The sequence below is a fragment of the Oryzias latipes genome, chromosome 17 (assembly GCF_053564925.1).
Source record: "Oryzias latipes strain Hd-rR chromosome 17, Olatipes_Hd-rR_3.1".
Lineage (NCBI taxonomy): Eukaryota > Metazoa > Chordata > Actinopteri > Beloniformes > Adrianichthyidae > Oryzias > Oryzias latipes.
The window spans coordinates 35192501-35213129 of record NC_136253.1 but is presented as its reverse complement, the minus strand read 5'-3'; the positions used below and the strand labels follow the sequence as shown (position 1 = coordinate 35213129).

Below are 20629 nucleotides of genomic sequence, written 5' to 3'. Positions count from 1 at the left end.
TTTTACAGTCACCGACCCATTCACCCATTCAGACACACATTCACACACTGGTGGCCACTACGCTGCCAAACACAGGCGCCCACCAACCACCAGAGGCAAGGTGGGGTTCAGTGTCTTGCCCAAGGACACTTCGACTCATGTGCGTGCAAGGCAAGAATCGACCCTGCCACCTTACAATCATGGGTCAACCGCCCTACCGCTGCACCACGGCCGCCCTCATGTGGATGCAACCAGCAGCACAATGTGAGGTTGCGCGTCCCCAGCTGCATGCCTGCAGAACCATGCAGGGAACAGAGGAAGCTGCCTCACCTGCGTATGCGGTGGCGTTCTGGAAGCAACGTCATCAACAGGAGCACGCGGACAACAGCGAGGCAGCAGAGGAGACGATGGAGAACAGCTTCACAGCGTAGAAATGTCCCAGAGAAGCCGTCCATGATCCCTACAGGACGCGGTGGAGCTGCTGACCGGCACCAAACATCAACAGTAGTGAGGAAACACCAGCAAACTGAGAGGAGTGGAGACAAACAATGTTTTCCTCCTAAACTGAGAGGATTGGAGGCCATCATGATGACCCCTGCAGAAGCTTTCATGAGCTCTGAATGTCACTGGTGGCAAACAACCCCGCATGAATCCAAAGTGACAAAGTTTCCACTAACAGGAAAGCACTGATAAGCTTTACACCTACAAAATCAAGTTTTTCATCAGTGTTGGTCGTAAATGTAAACATACGTTTCCATCCAGCTGTGGAAATCTTTCTGCTCTAGAATCTTGAACGCGAACTTTTAATTTCCTTCATCTTCTTATTCTTATCCTGAGAACTTCAGACTCCTCAGAACAGGATGTTCCAGCCTCCCCTCTACTGTAGGTGCAATTCCACAACTGTCCAGCAGGGCAAGACGCGGCGCTGTGCGCTAAACCCGCAACGGTCATGCGCACAGAGTGAAAGGTCACGTGCCCACCGGTCATGCTGTGTCTTGTAACGACGCGTTAACGGCTCTTTTTTTAACGGTTAGTCGCCGCTGATTTAAGCCCGGGAGCGTCTTTACCGCAGCGGGGCCGTCTTCTGTCGACATCGGCCTCTTTTAAAACAGTCAAAACGTTTCCTGTGTTTGTTAGAGGCCCGGGAAGTATCGCGAGGTAACGTTATCTGTGGGGAACCGGGAGCTAACGGTTCCTGGACCGGGTGTGTCGGTGTTTCTATAACCATCTCTGAGATCAATGTTGTTTATTTAGCTTGAAACGTTGGTTTATAATCAGTCAATGGCAGCCTTATGTCCGCGCGCTCCACCACAAACCCGGATTATAATCAGAGATGATCGTAATCTGTAGGAATTAGCTGTTTAAACCAGAGATTAACCACCAAACCTGAAGGAGCGGTACATGAAAACAAAGCATATCACAATCACTTTACCCCCTCAAAAAAAATATATATATATATGTAAATCTGCGGTTATGGAATGACGTTTTTTATTTATTGTTTTAGAGTCTGCTTTATGTCATTTTAAAGCATTTTTGTCCATCGGTCTTTGATACTTGGTGTCATTTTAATGCAAGACCGCCTACCTACACAGGTCATCATAAAATAGGCTTCCTGTTCTAGTCCGACCCCTAACTCAAACAGGTTGTCATGAAGTGGACTTCCTGTTCTAGTCCGACCCCCTACCTACACAGGTCATCATGAAGTGGACTTCCTGTTCTGGTCCGACCCCTATCTCAAACAGGTCATCATGAAGTGGACTTCCTGTTCTAGTCTGACCCTCTGCCTACACAGGTCATCATGAAATAGGCTTCCTGTTCTAGTCCGACCCCTAACTCAAACAGGTCATCATGAAGTGGACTTCCTGTTCTAGTCCGACCCCCTACCTACACAGGTCATCATGAAGTGGACTTCCAGTTTTAGTCCGACCCCCTACCTAAACAGGTCATCATGAAGTGGACTTCCTGTTCTAGTCGGACCCCTAACTCAAAGAAGTCGTCATGAAGTGGACTTCCAGTTTTAGTCTAACCCCCTAACTTAAACACGGTGGTCTTGAAATGGACATCCAGTTTTTGTCCGAACCCCTACTTAAACAGGTCATCATGAAATAGGCTTCCTGCTCTAGTCCGACCCCTAACTCAAACAGGTTGTCATGAAGTGGACATCCAGTTTTAGTCCGACCCCCTACCTAAACAGGTCATCATGAAGTAGGCTTCCAGTTGTAGTCCGACCCCCTACCTAAACAGGTCATCATGAAGTGGACTTCCTATTGTAGTCTGACCCCCTACCTTAAGAGGTCATCATGAAGTGGACTTACTGTTGTAGTCCGACCCCCTACCTATACAGGTCATCATGAAGTGGACTTCGAGTTTTAGTCCGACCCCCTACCTTAAGAGGTCTTCATGAAGTGGACTTACTGTTGTAGTCCGACCCCCTACCTTAAGAGGTCATCATGAAGTGGACTTACTGTTGTAGTCCGACCCCCTACCTAAACAGGTCATCATGAAGTGGACTTCCTGTTGTAGTCCGACCCCCTACCTTAAGAGGTCATCACGAGGTGGACTTCCTGTTGTAGTCCGACCCCCTACCTTAACAGGTCATCATGAAGTGGACTTCCTGTTGTAGTCCGACCCCCTACCTAAACAGGTCATCATGAAGTGGACTTCCTGTTCTAGTCTGACCCCTAACTCAAACAGGTCATCATGAAGTGGACTTCCTGTTGTAGTCCAACCCCCTACCTTAACAGGTCATCATGAAGTGGACTTCCTGTTCTAGTCCGACCCCCTACCTTAAGAGGTCACCATGAAGTGGACTTCCTGTTCTAGTCTGACCCCTAACTCAAACAGGTCATCATGAAGTGGACTTCCTGTTGTAGTCCAACCCCCTACCTTAAGAGGTCACCATGAAGTGGACTTCCTGTTCTAGTCCGACCCCTCCCTCAAAGAGGTCACCATGAAGTGGACTTCCTGTTATAGTCCGACCCCCTACCTTAACCGGTCATCATGAAGTGGACTTCCTGTTCTAGTCTGACCCCTAACTCAAACAGGTCATCATGAAGTGGACTTCCTGTTGTAGTCCAACCCCCTACCTTAAGAGGTCACCATGAAGTGGACTTCCTGTTCTAGTCCGACCCCTCCCTCAAGGAGGTCACCATGAAGTGGACTTCCTGTTCTAGTCCGACCCCCTATCTACACAGGTCATCATGAAGTGGACTTCCTGTTATAGTCCGACCCCCTACCTTAACAGGTCATCATGAAGTGGACTTCCTGTTCTAGTCCGACCCCCTACCTAAACAGGTCATCGTGAAGTGGACTTCCTGTTGTAGTCCGACCCCCTACCTTAAGAGGTCACCATGAAGTGGACTTCCTGTTCTAGTCCGACCCCCTACCTTAACAGGTCGTCATGAAGTGGACTTCCTGTTCTAGTCCGACCCCCTACCTTAACAGGTCATCATGAAGTGAACTTCCTGTTCTAGTCCGACCCCCTACCTTAACAGGTCATCATGAAGTGGACTTCCTGTTCTAGTCCGACCCCCTACCTACACAGGTCATCGTGAAGTGGATTTCCTGTTGTAGTCCGACCCCCTACCTTAAGAGGTAACCTTGATGTGGACTTCCTTTTGTAGTCTGACCCCTAACTCAAACAGGTCACCATGAAGTGGACTTACTGTTGTAGTCCGACCCCCTACCTAAACAGGTCATCATGAAGTGGACTTCCTGTTGTAGTCCGACCCCCTACCTTAAGAGGTCATCACGAGGTGGACTTCCTGTTGTAGTCCGACCCCCTACCTTAACAGGTCATCATGAAGTGGACTTCCTGTTGTAGTCCGACCCCCTACCTAAACAGGTCATCATGAAGTGGACTTCCTGTTCTAGTCCGACCCCCTACCTTAAGAGGTCACCATGAAGTGGACTTCCTGTTCTAGTCTGACCCCTAACTCAAACAGGTCATCATGAAGTGGACTTCCTGTTGTAGTCCGACCCCCTACCTTAAGAGGTCGTCATGAAGTGGACTTCCTGTTCTAGTCCGACCCCCTACCTTAACAGGTCATCATGAAGTGAACTTCCTGTTCTAGTCCGACCCCCTACCTTAACAGGTCGTCATGAAGTGGACTTCCTGTTCTAGTCCGACCCCCTACCTTAACAGGTCGTCATGAAGTGGACTTCATGTTCTAGTCCGACCCCCTACCTTAACAGGTCATCATGAAGTGAACTTCCTGTTCTAGTCCGACCCCCTACCTTAACAGGTCATCATGAAGTGGACTTCCTGTTCTAGTCCGACCCCCTACCTACACAGGTCATCGTGAAGTGGATTTCCTGTTGTAGTCCGACCCCCTACCTTAAGAGGTAACCTTGATGTGGACTTCCTTTTGTAGTCTGACCCCTAACTCAAACAGGTCACCATGAAGTGGACTTACTGTTGTAGTCCGACCCCTTACCTAAACAGGTCATCATGAAGTGGACTTCCTGTTGTAGTCCGACCCCCTACCTTAAGAGGTCATCACGAGGTGGACTTCCTGTTGTAGTCCGACCCCCTACCTTAACAGGTCATCATGAAGTGGACTTCCTGTTGTAGTCCGACCCCCTACCTAAACAGGTCATCATGAAGTGGACTTCCTGTTCTAGTCCGACCCCCTACCTTAAGAGGTCACCATGAAGTGGACTTCCTGTTCTAGTCTGACCCCTAACTCAAACAGGTCATCATGAAGTGGACTTCCTGTTGTAGTCCGACCCCCTACCTTAAGAGGTCGTCATGAAGTGGACTTCCTGTTCTAGTCCGGCCCCCTACCTTAACAGGTCATCATGAAGTGAACTTCCTGTTCTAGTCCGACCCCCTACCTTAACAGGTCGTCATGAAGTGGACTTCCTGTTATAGTCCGACCCCCTACCTTAACAGGTCGTCATGAAGTGGACTTCCTGTTCTAGTCCGACCCCCTACCTTAACAGGTCATCATGAAGTGAACTTCCTGTTCTAGTCCGACCCCCTACCTTAACAGGTCATCATGAAGTGGACTTCCTGTTCTAGTCCGACCCCCTACCTACACAGGTCATCGTGAAGTGGATTTCCTGTTGTAGTCCGACCCCCTACCTAAACAGGTCATCACGAGGTGGACTTCCTGTTGTAGTCCGACCCCCTACCTTAAGAGGTAACCTTGATGTGGACTTCCTTTTGTAGTCTGACCCCTAACTCAAACAGGTCACCATGAAGTGGACTTACTGTTGTAGTCCGACCCCCTACCTAAACAGGTCATCATGAAGTGGACTTCCTGTTGTAGTCCGACCCCCTACCTTAAGAGGTCATCACGAGGTGGACTTCCTGTTGTAGTCCGACCCCCTACCTTAACAGGTCATCATGAAGTGGACTTCCTGTTGTAGTCCGACCCCCTACCTAAACAGGTCATCATGAAGTGGACTTCCTGTTCTAGTCCGACCCCCTACCTTAAGAGGTCACCATGAAGTGGACTTCCTGTTCTAGTCTGACCCCCTACCTTAAGAGGTCATCATGAAGTGGACTTCCTGTTCTAGTCCGACCCCTCCCTCAAGGAGGTCACCATGAAGTGGACTTCCTGTTCTAGTCCGACCCCCTATCTACACAGGTCACCATGAAGTGGACTTCCTGTTCTAGTCCGACCCCTCCCTCAAGGTCACCATGAAGTGGACTTCCTGTTCTAGTCCGACCCCCTATCTACACAGGTCATCATGAAGTGGACTTCCTGTTATAGTCCGACCCCCTACCTTAACAGGTCACCATGAAGTGGACTTCCTGTTCTAGTCCGACCCCCTATCTACACAGGTCATCATGAAGTGGACTTCCTGTTCTAGTCTGACCCCTCCCTCAAGGTCACCATGAAGTGAACTTCCTGTTCTAGTCCGACCCCCTATCTACACAGGTCATCATGAAGTGGACTTCCTGTTATAGTCCGACCCCCTACCTTAACAGGTCACCATGAAGTGGACTTCCTGTTATAGTCCGACCCCCTACCTTAACAGGTCACCATGAAGTGGACTTCCTGTTGTAGTCCGACCCCCTACCTAAACAGGTCATCATGAAGTGGACTTCCTGTTCTAGTCCGACCCCCTACCTTAAGAGGTCACCATGAAGTGGACTTCCTGTTCTAGTCTGACCCCCTACCTTAAGAGGTCATCATGAAGTGGACTTCCTGTTCTAGTCCGACCCCTCCCTCAAGGAGGTCACCATGAAGTGGACTTCCTGTTCTAGTCCGACCCCCTATCTACACAGGTCACCATGAAGTGGACTTCCTGTTCTAGTCCGACCCCTCCCTCAAGGTCACCATGAAGTGGACTTCCTGTTCTAGTCCGACCCCCTATCTACACAGGTCATCATGAAGTGGACTTCCTGTTATAGTCCGACCCCCTACCTTAACAGGTCACCATGAAGTGGACTTCCTGTTCTAGTCCGACCCCCTATCTACACAGGTCATCATGAAGTGGACTTCCTGTTCTAGTCTGACCCCTCCCTCAAGGTCACCATGAAGTGAACTTCCTGTTCTAGTCCGACCCCCTATCTACACAGGTCATCATGAAGTGGACTTCCTGTTATAGTCCGACCCCCTACCTTAACAGGTCACCATGAAGTGGACTTCCTGTTATAGTCCGACCCCCTACCTTAACAGGTCATCATGAATTGGACTTCCTGTTGTAGTCCGACCCCCTACCTTAAGAGGTAACCTTGATGTGGACTTCCTTTTGTAGTCTGACCCCTAACTCAAACAGGTCGTCATGATGTCGACTTTCTGTTCTAGTCCCAACCCCCTACCTAAACAGGTCATCATGAAGTGGACCTCCTGTTTTAGTCCCAACCCCCCACCCCCCCAGGAGTTAAATGCTTTAGTTATGTGTTCTTTTACTCAGGCAAAAAAATCTGATGTCCATGAAACGTTCGGTAAACACACTTTTTTCCAGGTTATAAATAGACATTGTGCAGTAAAAATGTTCTCATGTGCCCCCCCCCCAATGATCCTGAACATGCCTGGTTGGGAATCAGTCATGTAGAGGATGAATCAATAGAAAAGTAAATGTTTTAGCTTTGCTTTGTTCAAACACAGTAAGCAGGTTTTTACCATTTAAATGGCATTTATGGTTGTTGGTTCAACTCTGTAGAGACCTACTGCAGATGTTGGGTGTCACCTGAACAGCTCTCCCTGCTTTGGGAGCAGTGAAGCGGTTTTCTGCTTCAAAGCTTTTATTTTGACCCAAACTTTTACTTTAACATGAATTTATGCCGCTTCCTGTCAGGATGGAGAAGGCGACCGGCAGCCCGTCACCCAGGCCTCTGGGAGCGCCGGACAGAAGGGCGGTCAGACCCTCTGCCTCTCCGGATCAGCACTCAGACTCGCCCCCCGAGCACAAGGAGCGCCCGTCTAAGTCGCCAAGGAGACGGCGGGAGGGGAAGAGGTCACAGCGGAGGGGGGTTGGTCACGAACAGCTGCTGTTGGAGATGGAGCGGCGGAGGTTGCCAGGCCAACAGGAGCACGCCGAAGCTTCTGGTTCACCGTGCGACGCAGCGGAAAGTTCTCCCAGGAGGTCAGAACAGCAGGTTCCCAGCTGCTCCGGACCTCCCATGAAACACTCTCACCTCCTCTGTTGTTCCTCCCACTGACAGACGGGCTCACTTCCTGCATGGACCGTACCCGGCCACCCACTTCGGACCCAAAGCCTGCATTCTTCCCAACCCAACCTCTGTGATGTAAGTTCCTCTGAACTTTACGCAGACCGGCGGCGCGTTCAGGACGTTGACTCTGGAGGGTCTGTGTAGCTGCAGATAAGATAAACCCAGAATCGTCTGATTGGCTCCTCGGTAAAACGGGACGGCTCACGTGTCGGACAGACCACTGAGCCTCCGTTATGCGATCTCATGTTGAATGTTGTCTGGAGAAAATGCCCATCCTCTGTCCCAAAAAGAAGAGGTAAAGAAAAGCTTTTCTTCGCTCTTCTTCTGGTTTTTGGAGTTTGACCTGCTCTCCTGGAGTTAATGAATGACTCAGCAGTGAGGAGAAAGTCAATTTCATTCCAGCAGCAACATGGCATCGGTTTCTCTGCTGGAGGAGATCGGCCCTCCGGAATCCTCCTGGACGTTTCTCGTTTGTGTTTCAGGCACATCCAGGACCCGGCGAGCCAGAGGCTCACCTGGAACAAGCCTCCCGTCAACGTTCTGGTCATCAGGAAGGTCCGAGACGAGAGCCTGGTGGAGCCCTTCAAGCAGCTCTGCAGCTTCCTAGTAGAGGTACAGAAGGAACTGAAGTCGATGTTTCAGCTCTGATGGTTTTCCACCACAACATGAACCGTCTCCAACAGAAGTGCTGCTTTAAATGAGCTTCAAAACTTCAGCTTCAGTCACAAAAAAACATCCTAGCTGTAATAAATACATCGGCTAAACAGAGAAATGCTTCATAGTTTCAGGATTTTGTATTTTCTTACATTTTTACCAACAAAGGGTTAGAAGCCAAGAAAGAATCTGCAGGTTTCAGCTTCACTTCATCAAAGTCAGATTTCCTTTTTGAGTCCATCCTCTGGCAGACGGAGCAGACGCTGGCGCACAGCGCCGGGTCGCACGTGAGCTGCCGGTTTCTGCTCCGGAGCCCCCGTCCCCTCGTTCCGCCTGCGTGACGCATGTTGCTGTGATTCTGCGGCAGGAGAAGCAGATGATGGTGTACGTGGAGCGCAGGGTGGCCGACGACGCCTCGCTGTCCAAGGACGAAGCTTTTGGCTCCATCCGGAACCAGCTGTGCACCTTCAGAGAGGGTGAGTCCACGTCTCACAGGTTCTCCAGGAGACAAACCTCAGGATGTGACAGGACATGACCGGAGGAGCAGGAGTGCAGTTCTAAAGTCATTAGAATCAAACAGGAATGAAAATAATTACAGCCAACGAACAGATGGTTCTGATTTGAGTTGTGGTTGGGATGAGTCACGCCGCTCACATGTGACTTCAGGATATGACGACATCTCCGACTGCATCGACCTCATCATCTGCCTGGGCGGCGATGGAACTCTGCTCTACGCCTCGTCTCTGTTCCAGGTGACGGATTCTCAAAGGTTTTTAGGAAAAACGCCACTTTCTAAACATTACTTATTAAAGGAAATCACAGCTTCACTTTTCAAAGTTAAGAAAAAAATACTGATGTTAAATAAAAACCCCACCCCCCACCCCCCCATCCTTTGACGCTATCAGAGAACTGGACGAGTGATTGGTCTGGGTCCATGTTTCCATGACAACCACTCTCACCAGTCAGAAGTGAGCTTGTTGAATGCCCCCCCCCCCCCCCCCCCACCTCTGGAAAATTGACTCGAGAATCTGTCAATCATTTTGAACGTGGGGACCAACAGGCTCCTCCCACTTTTATTGAGGCATCTGGTTGTTCAATTTATAACTTGAAAGAAAGAACGGTTTCAGATCCAGAACGGTTCTTCTGACCAATAGAGTAACAGGAGTCTACGGGGTTTCGGCTTCTCGGATCCACTTCTGCTTGAATCGCCAAGGGGGCGGAGTCACTCAGTCCAGTTCTCGTACGCAGTCAGTGATCAAAACATCAGCTTTGCTGTCCGTCTCCGAGCTTTGAGTGGCGCTGATGCGTTCGAGGACATCAGAAACATTCCTGATGTTTTAACAGCAGCTGGACAAAGTTGGAACTTTTAAATAAAAATACAATTTAAACAAACAGAAAACCATTTTTTGCCTGTAAAAAAGACTCAAGACTAAAGTGATTTTTAATGATATTGATCTTTTTTTCTCTGTGAAAATTGATTCAGAAATCGTTTCCTTCCAGCAGATCCTGAATCCGGATATTTCTTTAATAATTCCATTTAAAGTCGAGCAGTTTCTCATTTGTGGGATTAGAAATCCTCAGAAATCCTGACTCCAGCTGGATTTTGCTGTGAAGACAGGCTGAGGGATGTTCTGAGGTCCGTCAGACGCTGACTCGTGCCTTCTCCTCTGCAGGGCAGCGTCCCGCCCGTCATGGCCTTCCACCTCGGCTCTCTGGGTTTTCTGACACCCTTCAAGTTTGAATCCTACAAGATCGAAGTGGCCAAAGTGTTTGAAGGTGGAGTGAGGCTGGCAGTGAAACGGCGCTCCCGGCGGCGTCACTTTATGTTAAGGTGTGACTGTGGGTCCTTAGGTAACGCGGCCATCACCCTGCGCAGCCGCCTGAAGGTGAAGGTGGTGAAGGACATGCTGCAGACCGCAGAGCCGCCGCCGCCGCTGCAGGAGCACAACGGACTCCTCCCTCACGGACACACCAACAGCGAGGCTGGAAAGGTCACCCTGCAGCTGCAGGTGAGCTTTGGGCGTGGCCAGGTATGAGGCAGACTGGCAGGTGAAGTTTTACCGGCACACTGATGCTCCGCCCTCTCCGAACATCTTTGGTATTTCCGAGTGCGGCAGCTTGCAGACAGGTCTGCAGACAAACGTGTGCAGCTGTGACTGCGTCTGCGTAGCTTCCTGTTAATCCCAGATGTGGTCACGGGTCAGGGAGGGGGCATCAGCACGGTTTCTATGGAGACAGTCATAATAAAGCTCCTGGCGCACAGAGCAGGGAATGTGGGATGTTGTGAAGTTCTGTTGAGACAGTTGCTATGGCGACACTGACGTCAGTGGTGTGATCAGTAGCAAATGGGTGTTTAATGATTCCCGGTCGTCTGACGCCGCCGCCACTTCCCCACATCTGCAGTTTCCTCTAGAGGCGGACTGTTTAAGAGCAGGCGGAGGTCTCATCATGATTTCTTCAGACAGGCGTCACGGCTCGCTGCCGTGTGATGACGGCGTGCAGACTCCAGGGGGCAGACATGAGCGTGATCGCCATCATGTGATCGTCTGGTTTTATTTTTAAATTCACACAGACATGAAGGAGCCTTCTGTCATCTGGCCCACAGGGGGCAGCAGAGGAGTCGGTCCTGATGAAGATGAAGAGGAGCCTTTTAAAGGATCCATTTTATGATGATCAGGCCTGTAAAGATCAAACTCAACCTTGTGATTCATTTACTTCATTCAGATTCTTTTCATGATCGTCTTTCTTGCTGTGAAACTTGGCAGTTTTCACATTTTCAAAATATGGAAAAAATCTACCGCCACACGTTGACCTTTAGTAATAATAATAATACATTTTATTTCAAGCGCCTTTAAGGTCACCCAAGGTCGTGTGCAAGGTTAAGAAAAACAGAATAAAACATCAATAAGAAATTATCAGAGTAAAACATGAGTAAACATAAAAACATAAAAACAGGATAGAAACAGACAAATGAGGTTGTGTTAACTGAATGGATTAACTGTACGATTGTTTGGAGAGATGAGTCTTGAGTTTGGATTTGAACAGTGGCAGCGTGTCGGTATTGCGTAAATCTGGAGGAAGAGAATTCCATAGCTGGGGGGCAGAGTGACTGAAAGCTCTGCCCCCCATGGTGGCAAGACGGGCAGGTGGGACTTGGAGCTGGAGAGAGGAAGAGGAGCGGAGAGATCGGGAGGGAATGGAAATGTGAAGAAGATCAGAAATGTAGGGTGGAGCCGGGTTATGGAGTGCTTTGAAGGTGATGAGGAGAATCTTGAAACTGATCCTTTGTTTTATGGGAAGCCAGTGTAAGTCTTGGAGAACTGGTGTGATGTGGTGGGATAACGGGGTCCTGGTGATGATGGGGGCTGCAGAGTTTTGGAGAAGCTGCAGTTTCTTGAGAGTTTTATTGTGAAAACCAAACAGGAGGGAATTACAATAATCGATCCGAGACGTAACAAGACTATGAACAAGAACAGCAGTTGTGTGAGGAGAGAGAGAAAGGCGGAGACGAGATATATTCCGGAGATGAAAGTAAGCAGAACGGGTGATGTTATTAATGAGATCTGACCTTTGACCTCAGGAAGAGGCCGCCCTGTTGAATTAAAAAAATCTTTTTAGGTCAAGGCTCCTATAGATTTGAATCCATCACCTCCTAACTGCGGGAATAAATACTGGATTTCACATTTGTAGATTTTAAACGGCGTTGGCGTGGCGAGCTTCTGAAGGTGGCGTTACTCTGTTGCTCGCACCTATTCTAGTGGAAGATTGTGAAAATTCAATTTATGAATCGTTGGCTTTAGATGAAAGAAATTTATGATGTGAACATATTGGGAATGTGGGCGTGGCTAACAAAAAACCTCTGTTGCCATGGAAATCCAAAGGTTCACTTTCGCTGGTTCTTCTAAAAATGTCATGGATCTGTCTGCCCCCCCCCCCCCCCCCCCCCCCCCCCCCCCCCCGGCGACCCTAAACAGAAGTGGTTGCTATGAAGATAAAACCCACAGAAAAGCCAGTTTTGCCGAAGTGGAATTTGTCACGTCCGGGTCTGATGGGGGCGTGGCAGCCGCTTAGCCAGAGGGCGGGTCAAAAGGGCCGGCAGAGATGTACGACGTAGAGTAATTAAAAAGGATGAAATAGTTTGTGGTTCCAGGAAGTTCTTCTGCCTGCTGAGCGTCAGGCTCTGAAGCTCCTCTGATCTGCGCTCAGGTGTTGAACGAGGTGGTGGTGGACCGAGGTCCGTCCTCCTACCTGTCCAACGTGGACCTGTACCTTGACGGACGCCTCATCACCTCCGTGCAGGGCGACGGTGAGTGGGGAACGTCCGCCGACGCGCGGAAAGCCCCAGAATGTTCACGCCTCCCCTTCTGCAGGCCTGATCGTGTCCACGCCCACGGGGAGCACGGCGTACGCAGCCGCGGCGGGAGCGTCCATGATCCACCCCAACGTCCCCGCCATCATGGTCACGCCCATCTGCCCCCACTCGCTCTCGTTCAGGCCCATCGTGGTGCCGGCTGGCGTGGAGCTCATGGTAGGATGGCGGTCTGGAACGGCGTCGGTAAAATGATTTTCAATCAGGAAAGAAAAGATCTCTGATCCTCTGGAGGTGATTTCAGATCACGCTGTCTCCTGATGCGCGAAACGCCGCCTGGGTTTCGTTTGACGGCAGGCGGCGGCAGGAGATCCGGCACGGAGACTGGTGAGGAGGCTCGAGCAGCTGCTTTGACCTGTGGGATTTTCCCGCCTAAAATTCTGAACGGTTCCGCCTTTCAGCATCAAGATCACCACGTCGTGTTACCCCGTCCCGTCCATCTGCTGCCACGACCTGGTCTACGACTGGTTCGAGAGCCTGGCTCAGTGTCTGCACTGGAACGTGCGGAAGCGGCAGGCCCGGCTGGCGGACATCTCCGACTCCTCAGACACGGAGAGCTGAAGGTCCTCCTGCAGGAGCCGGACGCCATCACGCCATCGCCACATTCCACCGCAGCGTCTTCTTTAGCGTTAGGAGAGAAATGTTCTGATCCAGTTTTTAAAATGTACATTTAGACCCAAACTACGCTTGAATGTTCTGTAAATGGCTTTGATCGCTTTTGACCGTCAGGAGAAGCTCCGCCTCCAAACTGTAAATGTGTACATACAGGAGCCAGAGATATAGAAGATGAGGTGATATTTATACATTTGCAGACGTTAGTTCAGAATGACGTGTCCATAAATCTGGGTGGTAGAAGAACCGGGCCGGTCTCATCGGACCATGATGGTCCTGTCACAGAAAATGGGAGAAGCAGAAATAAAAATCCGTCTTTGTCTCAGCGTCCTCTGGTTTCATGCAGGACAAAAAGATGGTGGACGCCGCTTTCTAGAGCTTTTATTGCAATGATAACATACAGATAATCCAGACGTCACAGAGTTACAATCCGGTATCGCAGGAGACAATATAGAGAATGATAAAGATCCGACCCAGACACGAGATTCCCGACCGTACGAGGGGGAGGGGCTTCCTCCCCGCAGAGTGAAAACGCCACAACGCTGTGCCGCGTTCAAGGACATCCAGAACAATCGACTGTCTGTGGAAAAGGTCCAAACGCTTAGAGGCACCGCCGGCCGGCGCGCTGGCGGCTGACAGAGATGCACTTTGCCCTTCAGAGAGGAAACAAAAATATGGCGGCGACATCAACAAAAGCATGAATGGAAAAAAATAAAAGGGTTACGTGGACAGAATTCACGGCGGCGAGGTTTCCGTGACAGAAATGCAGACAAAAGCCGGCAGAGCTCACCTGATCTACCTGCAAACCGCTGATGTCAGGCGGTTTCACTCTTTACATGACCGTAGAAAACAAACTTTTGTACAAAAAAATGATTTAGAGCGTTTTCATGGATCTGATATATCTATAGAACTTATACATAAAGGATACATTTATACTTAAATATCTTTTGCTGCCACTAAAAGCCTCTAAGTCATTTCTAAAAGGTTGGACCCCCCAGCTCCAAGCGGTCCCACGGAGCTGGATTCAGAAGTACTCTGACTGCTTTCCCATAATGCATTGTGCCGGGCTGAACAGGCCTCGTCTGGAGGCGCGAAGCATCGGAACGGTTTCATTGAGACCAAAATCTTGAATTAGCTGCACCTTTTCTGTGCTTTTCTTCCTGTTGGTTTGTAAAAGATGCGATCAGAAGACCCCCCCCCCCCCCGGGTTTCTGCTGCGTTTTGGCACCGCCGTCCCACCTCTGCTTCCTGTGGACTTCCTGCAGAGGCTTCTAGTTCAGAGGAAGTGAAGGATGAGGACCGAACTTTCCCATCAGCCCACGGGGCCTCTTCTCTTTGGGTTTGGTCCACTTCAGGTGGTTCTGCTGCCTGAGAAAACAATCAGACGAGGGGGGGAGGGGGGTCTGGTCTAGTCTGGCCCTTTACGACCAGACTAGCAGGTCGTTTGGGTTTGAACTTCAGCACAAACTCCCAGGAGAAGAATGAGCCTGGGTGACAGGAAGGAGCAGGAAGGAGCAGAGAGGAACAGGTGAGGAGCAGGAAGGAGGTGAGGAGGTGAGGAGCAGGAAGGAGGTGAGGAGCAGGGAGGAGGTGAGGAGCAGGAAGGAGGTGAGGAGCAGGGAGGAGGTGAGGAGCAGGGAGGAGGTGAGGAGCAGGAAGGAGGTGAGGAGCAGGGAGGAGGTGAGGAGCAGGGAGGAGGTGAGAAGGTCTGATGGCTTCCTCAGGCGGCTGGTTCATTTAATATAAATTACATTTGGCCGATCCTTCTTTCTGAGACACTTTTATTGCCGTTAGTCTTTCATCGTTTTCCATTCCAGAATAGTTTAGTGGAAGATCTTGAAAAGGGGGCGGAGCCTCTGCAGACTCAGAACCACACTAACACGTCCTGGTGTCACAGCAGGAGGAAGGAAAGAAGAGAGTGATGGAATCTGAACAAGTTTATGTTTCTGCAGTCTAGGGTTTAGTCTCTTCTTTCCTGACAGGAGCCTCCTCCTCCTCTTCCTCTTCCTCTTCCTCCTCCTCCTCCTCTGTGTGCTGCTCCAGCTCCTCCCTGGTGATCATCTCAAAGTCGTTTCCGTTGCTGTGTTGGGAGCCTTCGTCCTCCCGCCGGTCGCTGTCTGTGTCGGAGTGACGCTCCGCCTCCTCCTCGCCCCCCTCCGCCTCTTTGCTCTCCTTTTGACCCACGTCTTTACTCTCCTCCTCTTCGTCTTCCTCGTCTTCATCGTCGGCATCCTTCTTCTCGCTGTCTGACTTCTCCTCGCTGTCTGACCTCTGAGCTTTGGTGGAGGCGGCGCCGCTCTTTTCGTCCGTTTTGTCCGAGCCCTTCTTGTCTTTAGGCCGCGGCCCTTTGTACTCGTGGGTGTAGAGCGGCCGGAACGAGTCGATGAAACCCACGTCCGCCGTCAGGTTGGGGAGGAACCAGAAGTGGTGGCGCCCGCCGGTCACCAGCCAGATGATGAGGAAGAGGATGCAGCGGGCTGAGCAGGAAGAAAGCAAACGTGAGTCATGGAGGAACCCGCCACCTCAGACGCGTCAAAGGTTTGAGCACTGACCGACAGCCAGCAGCAGGATGCTCGCCACGAAGCAGCCGGCGGCGACGCTCAGGTAGTACACCCCCACCCGCATCTCTGCCGGCCACAGCGGGAAAAGCGTGGCGGCGATCACCGCGATCACTGAGACACACAGAGAGAAAGAGCCACTGTGACATCACACACGCCGCACGCCCGGCACACACGGACTTACCCAGGATCAGGCCCATGGCGAAGGTCTTGAAGTGAACCGGGTCGTAGATCCACACATACACCTGCAGAAGAGAGAGGACGTCTGTGATCCAGAAACCGCTTATGAAGTCCACCGGGACGAGCAGAACCCACCAGAACCGGTCTGGTGGTTCTACGTTCACGCCGCTCTCAGAAACGCTGTAAACGAGCTTCTGCGTTCAACACTCTTCCGTTCACGCGTTGCTATGGAGAGTTTAAGACCGTTTGGGGCTTCATGTACAAACCGCGGGTTGAAGGTTAAACCAGGTCAAACTTTGGCCAATCAGGGATTTGGTAGGCCTCCTTTGTAGTAATCATTGGAAATTGATCATGAAGGAGAAATGAATAATTGCGTCCTTCATGTGCCGGAGCAGATCTGTAAGAAGAAAGATTCCCTCCAAGCCTCTTCCAGCTGCAGGAGGCGGCCGTGCGGCGGTATCGGGTAGCGACGGTGCAGCTGCAACACCAGGGGCTAAATGCGCATTAGAGAATGGGGGCTCTTCAGGGCTCCCCCGATGTGAACGTAGCTAAGAACGTCACAGATCTGCCCTCCTCCTGTTCCACACGCTGCAGCTGAGAACTGCAGTCACCTGACGGCCTCCAGGTAACACGAGTCCGACGAGCACATGAGCATGTGCCACGGGGGGTGTGTGTGTGTGTGTCAGAGGTCAGAGGTTAGACGCTTCTGACCTCATTTCCGTCCAGAAACAGCTGATCTTCGTGCAGCTCCAGTTTAAACTTCTTCTTCACCTCCTTCTTCTTCTTGGGCGTTCCTGGACTGTCATCCTGGGGAAACAAAACATCCTGAATCATCTTCACAACAGGATCAGACACGGTGCTGGTGTCAAACTGACTGATTGATCTTTTGATCGGCCTTAATCAATAACCAACACAAAAACTGAGGGTTGCCTCAAAGATCTGACTCTAAACACAGCGGAAGCAGGAGTTGGATCACTTCCTGCCTTCACATCAAAGGGTCCAAACTGAGGAGACAAATTTGGCTTTTATTTTGAAAGAATCTCCCAACAAAACCTGGGATTGCAGTGTTTGAAAGGCGTGTTGTGTTCAGCAGCTTTGGTGTCACGTACACTTTTCTCCTTCTTGGTTTCAGCTGCTTTTGTCTCCTTCTTCTTCTCTTTCTCCTTCTTCCCCTTCTTCTCCTCCTCCTTGCCGCTGTCGCTCTTGGTCTTCTCCTTCTCCTTCTTGACGTCTTTCTCTGTCTTTTTCTTCATGACTTTCAAAGCTCGGTGGAAGAACTGCATCTTCAAAAGTCTGCGGAGAAGACCAAAGACCTGCTGGTCAGAAGCTGGACAGCGAGTCAGAGGAAATGCTGCTGCAGGAGGAAGGTGGAGCTGCAAAGCAAAGTGATGAAAGGCTTCATGTCTGCAGAAGACGATCGTCTGACAGAAGGTTTAGGAGGAGAGTTTGTCTGAAATGTCAGCCTGAACCAAAAGATCCCCATCTTGATTGAGTCTCAGTCCACCTTCACCCATTCTGGACATAAGAGGGCAAAGGGGGGCTTTTGATCTGTAACGTTATTTCTGACACAGAGGAAACAGTTCAGTGATGTTTCAGAATAAAAGTCTACAGAAAACCCAAGCATATTGAACCCCCGTGTGTCCGTCCGACCTGTTGCAGTAATTCACCACCGACTCCCTGGTGGTGAAGAGCGCCTCCTCCCCCTTCTTGGCTTTGGCCCACTTGGAGTCCAGCAGACAGTCTACCGCTTTGGAGGCTGAAACAGACGACCACAGGAGATCCGTTTACGCTTCCATCACTGTCCTGTGGAGGAGACGGCTCCTCGGCAGAATTTCTGTGGCCACCGCCTCACAGATTCAGACGTCCAACAATCTGTCAGGCAGCCGTTTGCATCTGAACCAAAGCAATTTGATGCGAAGCAGGACGGGAGCGCTAATCCCATCATCTAATCCCATCATCTATCCTACAGATCAGACTACAGGAGCCGCTGATTCATCTCCAGCTCTTCTGGTGTGATGGATGAGCTTTGGTGCAACGTGTGTCAGCAGGAAGCAGGATGACCCTCAAACAAACGGGGGGGGGTAAAGTTCTGTGTCTCCAGGAGGAGCAGCAGCTCCTAAACAGTTACGACCTGCCGACCAAACGGCGCCCAAACTAACCAAAGGAGCAGCAGACACATGGGAGGGGCCACAGCAGACTCACCTATGAAGTAGTCGACTCTGTGGCCCATCATGTTGGTGGACTTGGTGGGACAGTTGAAGCGAAGGTACTTGGCCACCGCCTTTTCCTCCTTGGAGGGCTCGCTGACCTCCTGCAGACAAAGGAAAGCTTGGAGCAGAAGAACCAAACTTCTCCTCAGTTTGAGGAGGTGAACAGGCGGCGTGAGGAGAAAAGGTGAACAGAACTTCTGTTCCACATCACAACCCGTGTGACGGAGAACCGCAGTGAGCATCTTCATCATGTTAGGATCACTTCACGGCGGTGGACTTCTGGTTAAACCCCTCCTTCCCCCTTTTGCCCCTCACTTTGGGGGGGTCACCACAGTAAAGCCCCGCCTCCCTAATCCCTGACTGAATTGGATTGGCTTCGGTTTGGACACCAGATGTCCTTCCTGACAACCAGCACCAGCAAACGAATGTGGGGAGATGGCGCCCCCGTGTGGTTGCTTTATTTATCCAATTTATTCATCAAATTTCCATCATAAACCAACTAGGTTTGATTCAAATGTTTTCTGCCTTTAAAGAAGATTTGAAGTAAGAAAAGGAGAAACTATTTAGTAATAAAATTTTGAATTTTACAAATATAACACAAACGCTGGAAGAAAGAAGAGATTCCTTTATAAATAACTTAATTTCTGAAACGTCGTCAATTGAAACCACTCCAACTATTCTCCCAGAGGGGCAGCAAACTGATTCTGTAGAAATATCCAAACGTACAGCAGCTTTTCTCTGTAAACTTAGTGAAGATTTGGTTTTAACACAAACAGAAATCCCAGCGATGAGGCATCGTTTGGTGACTCATGTAAATCCCTTCAAACAGTCAAAAAACCGTCACAGCGAGACGTTTGTCCCGTCACTCGCGGTGCGGTTCGCTCTGCTGCCAGCAGGCTTCAACCACAGGAAAGCACCGACTCTGTGGTTCTGACCCGCAGCTGAGGAAGACTAACCAGAATGTGGTTCGGTTTGGAGAAGCAGGTTAGCAGTCACGTCCCACTTCCTGCACCAGACGAGGAAAGTCTGGTGCAGGAAGCTTCAGCTGTGGTCCGTTCCAGACTGTGGCACAGTCCATAAACTGGACGTTTGTTGTGTTAAACCGTTATGCAATTCCAGAGTCTAAGGAGCAAACCAGCTCCGCTCACGGCCATCAGCACATGAAGAAGATAACACAGCAAGACTGTTAACTGGTTGAATGACTGCAGTCTGACCTAAAAAAGACAAACGTGTTTTTCATTCAACACTTTTCAGGAAACGAACAGATATTTAGGTCTAAACTAGACGACCATTTCTGTTCAGATTCCTCGTTCACACATAACTGTGAACAAAAACAAAAAAATATTAATAATATATTAAAATATTCACTCTGCCACTTGGAGACCAATTCCTGGTTTTTATATTACCCAATAAAATACGTACCAACAACTACATTTAGCCTTGGATGCGCTAAAGCAGCAACGTGCCTCTTAGCTGCAACTATTACATGAATTTCCATCAGTTTTTGTGTTTGGTTCCACATAAAATGCGTAACATCAGCAAAAATAAAGAAATAAAAAACGTGACTAGCTACTCTGTGGTTGCATTTCAGTCGCAGCTGAAGAGCTTTTCTCATCTCCATGGAAACCAGAGGCTTCTTGGCTGAAGGGGAGACAGCTTGTGACAATGTCACATTACACTGATGTTCTACAAAACGTAGTTTGAGAAAAATTCCTGAGACGAGGTACCGTCATGAACTATCCCACATGTATGTATGTATTCCTGCAGTGGAATAAGGGGGTTCCTGTTTTTTAACATGTAAATTACTCTTTAAAAGAAAAAGAAACAGAACAAAATCATTGGGGACCTTCCTCAAAGACTATATAAGGGGGTGGTGACGAAACAGTGGGGGCCAGCTGGTGATGTGGATGTGTTTGGAGTGAGCTCGCCGACTTTTTCAGACGCTAAGCGCATTTGACGGGAAAAAGAAGAAAGGACAGGTCGACAACCTCTGCAGTCGGAGCATCTTTACAGCACAAAGTTGGTAAAAGATGATCTTTATTGTCTGTTTTAGTCCATTTTCAGTCAAACTCCTGTTTGTTTGTTTGTTTGAGGCACAAAACTGATAAATAAAAACAGACGTAACCATAACAACAGCAGGTTAGAACTTTAAAAACAATCCTTTAACCTGAATTGCATCTCAGCAGACAGAATGATGCTGATAAAAACCAGGAAGTGAAACCCTCAGCATCCCTTTCACAATAAAACAGTAACTACATGACTGCAGCTTCTCTACCTGAACACGAGTCCAGCCCTTTCATCATTAATTTACTTCTATCAAAGTACAAGGTATTGTCCAGTAAAACGAGTATATCAGGAGTACACTTAAGTGATTGTCAACCAACTCTTATTGGTAGCCAGTATATTACTTTGATAAAGCCATAAAATCAGTTCAACC

General features: G+C 49.6%; 2 protein-coding genes across 5 annotated transcripts in view; one reads left to right on the top strand and one right to left on the bottom strand.

Annotated features, from left to right (window-relative positions):
* Positions 1-876: 876 nt before the first annotated feature.
* On the top strand, positions 877-13569 carry nadkb (NAD kinase b). Of its 3 annotated transcripts, none has more exons than XM_011487085.4 (12): positions 877-1008; positions 7234-7521; positions 7601-7684; positions 8092-8221; positions 8631-8739; positions 8930-9015; positions 9937-10039; positions 10115-10272; positions 12470-12569; positions 12634-12791; positions 12877-12959; positions 13034-13569. In XM_011487085.4, the coding sequence occupies exons 2-12, from the start codon at positions 7235-7237 to the stop codon at positions 13191-13193; spliced, it is 1458 nt and encodes a 485-aa protein (XP_011485387.1). In that variant the 5' UTR covers positions 877-1008; position 7234; the 3' UTR covers positions 13194-13569. The 3 variants fall into 3 exon arrangements, with proteins under 3 accessions (XP_011485387.1, XP_020566906.1, XP_023820638.1); XM_020711247.2 differs by having other exon boundaries at positions 933-1137; XM_023964870.2 differs by lacking the exons at positions 877-1008; positions 7234-7521; positions 7601-7684 and adding an exon at positions 7759-7904.
* Positions 13570-13609: 40 nt separating this feature from the next.
* The window catches only part of sec62 (SEC62 homolog, preprotein translocation factor), a 7733-nt gene continuing 713 nt past the window's right edge, over positions 13610-20629 (bottom strand). For both annotated transcript variants that reach the window (XM_004079458.4, XM_078934975.1), the window contains exons 2-8: positions 18185-18293; positions 17633-17738; positions 17092-17275; positions 16694-16789; positions 15987-16047; positions 15797-15916; positions 13610-15721 (exon numbers count right to left, since the gene is read on the bottom strand). In XM_004079458.4, coding sequence (XP_004079506.3) covers positions 15198-15721; positions 15797-15916; positions 15987-16047; positions 16694-16789; positions 17092-17275; positions 17633-17738; positions 18185-18293 — 1200 coding nt within the window. In that variant the 3' untranslated portion in view covers positions 13610-15197. The remainder of the gene's footprint in view (positions 15722-15796; positions 15917-15986; positions 16048-16693; positions 16790-17091; positions 17276-17632; positions 17739-18184; positions 18294-20629) is intronic.

What these genes read in the sequence shown, in the direction of transcription:
- nadkb (XM_011487085.4), top strand. Translation starts at nt 7,235, where the DNA reads ATGGAGAAGGCGACCGGCAGCCCGTCACCCAGGCCTCTGGGAGCGCCG. An exon ending in AGTGGCCAAAGTGTTTGAAG is followed by an intron (nt 10,040 to 10,114) that starts GTGGAGTGAGGC and finishes GTGGGTCCTTAG; the next exon opens with GTAACGCGGCCATCACCCTG. An exon ending in AGGTCACCCTGCAGCTGCAG is followed by an intron (nt 10,273 to 12,469) that starts GTGAGCTTTGGG and finishes ATCTGCGCTCAG; the next exon opens with GTGTTGAACGAGGTGGTGGT.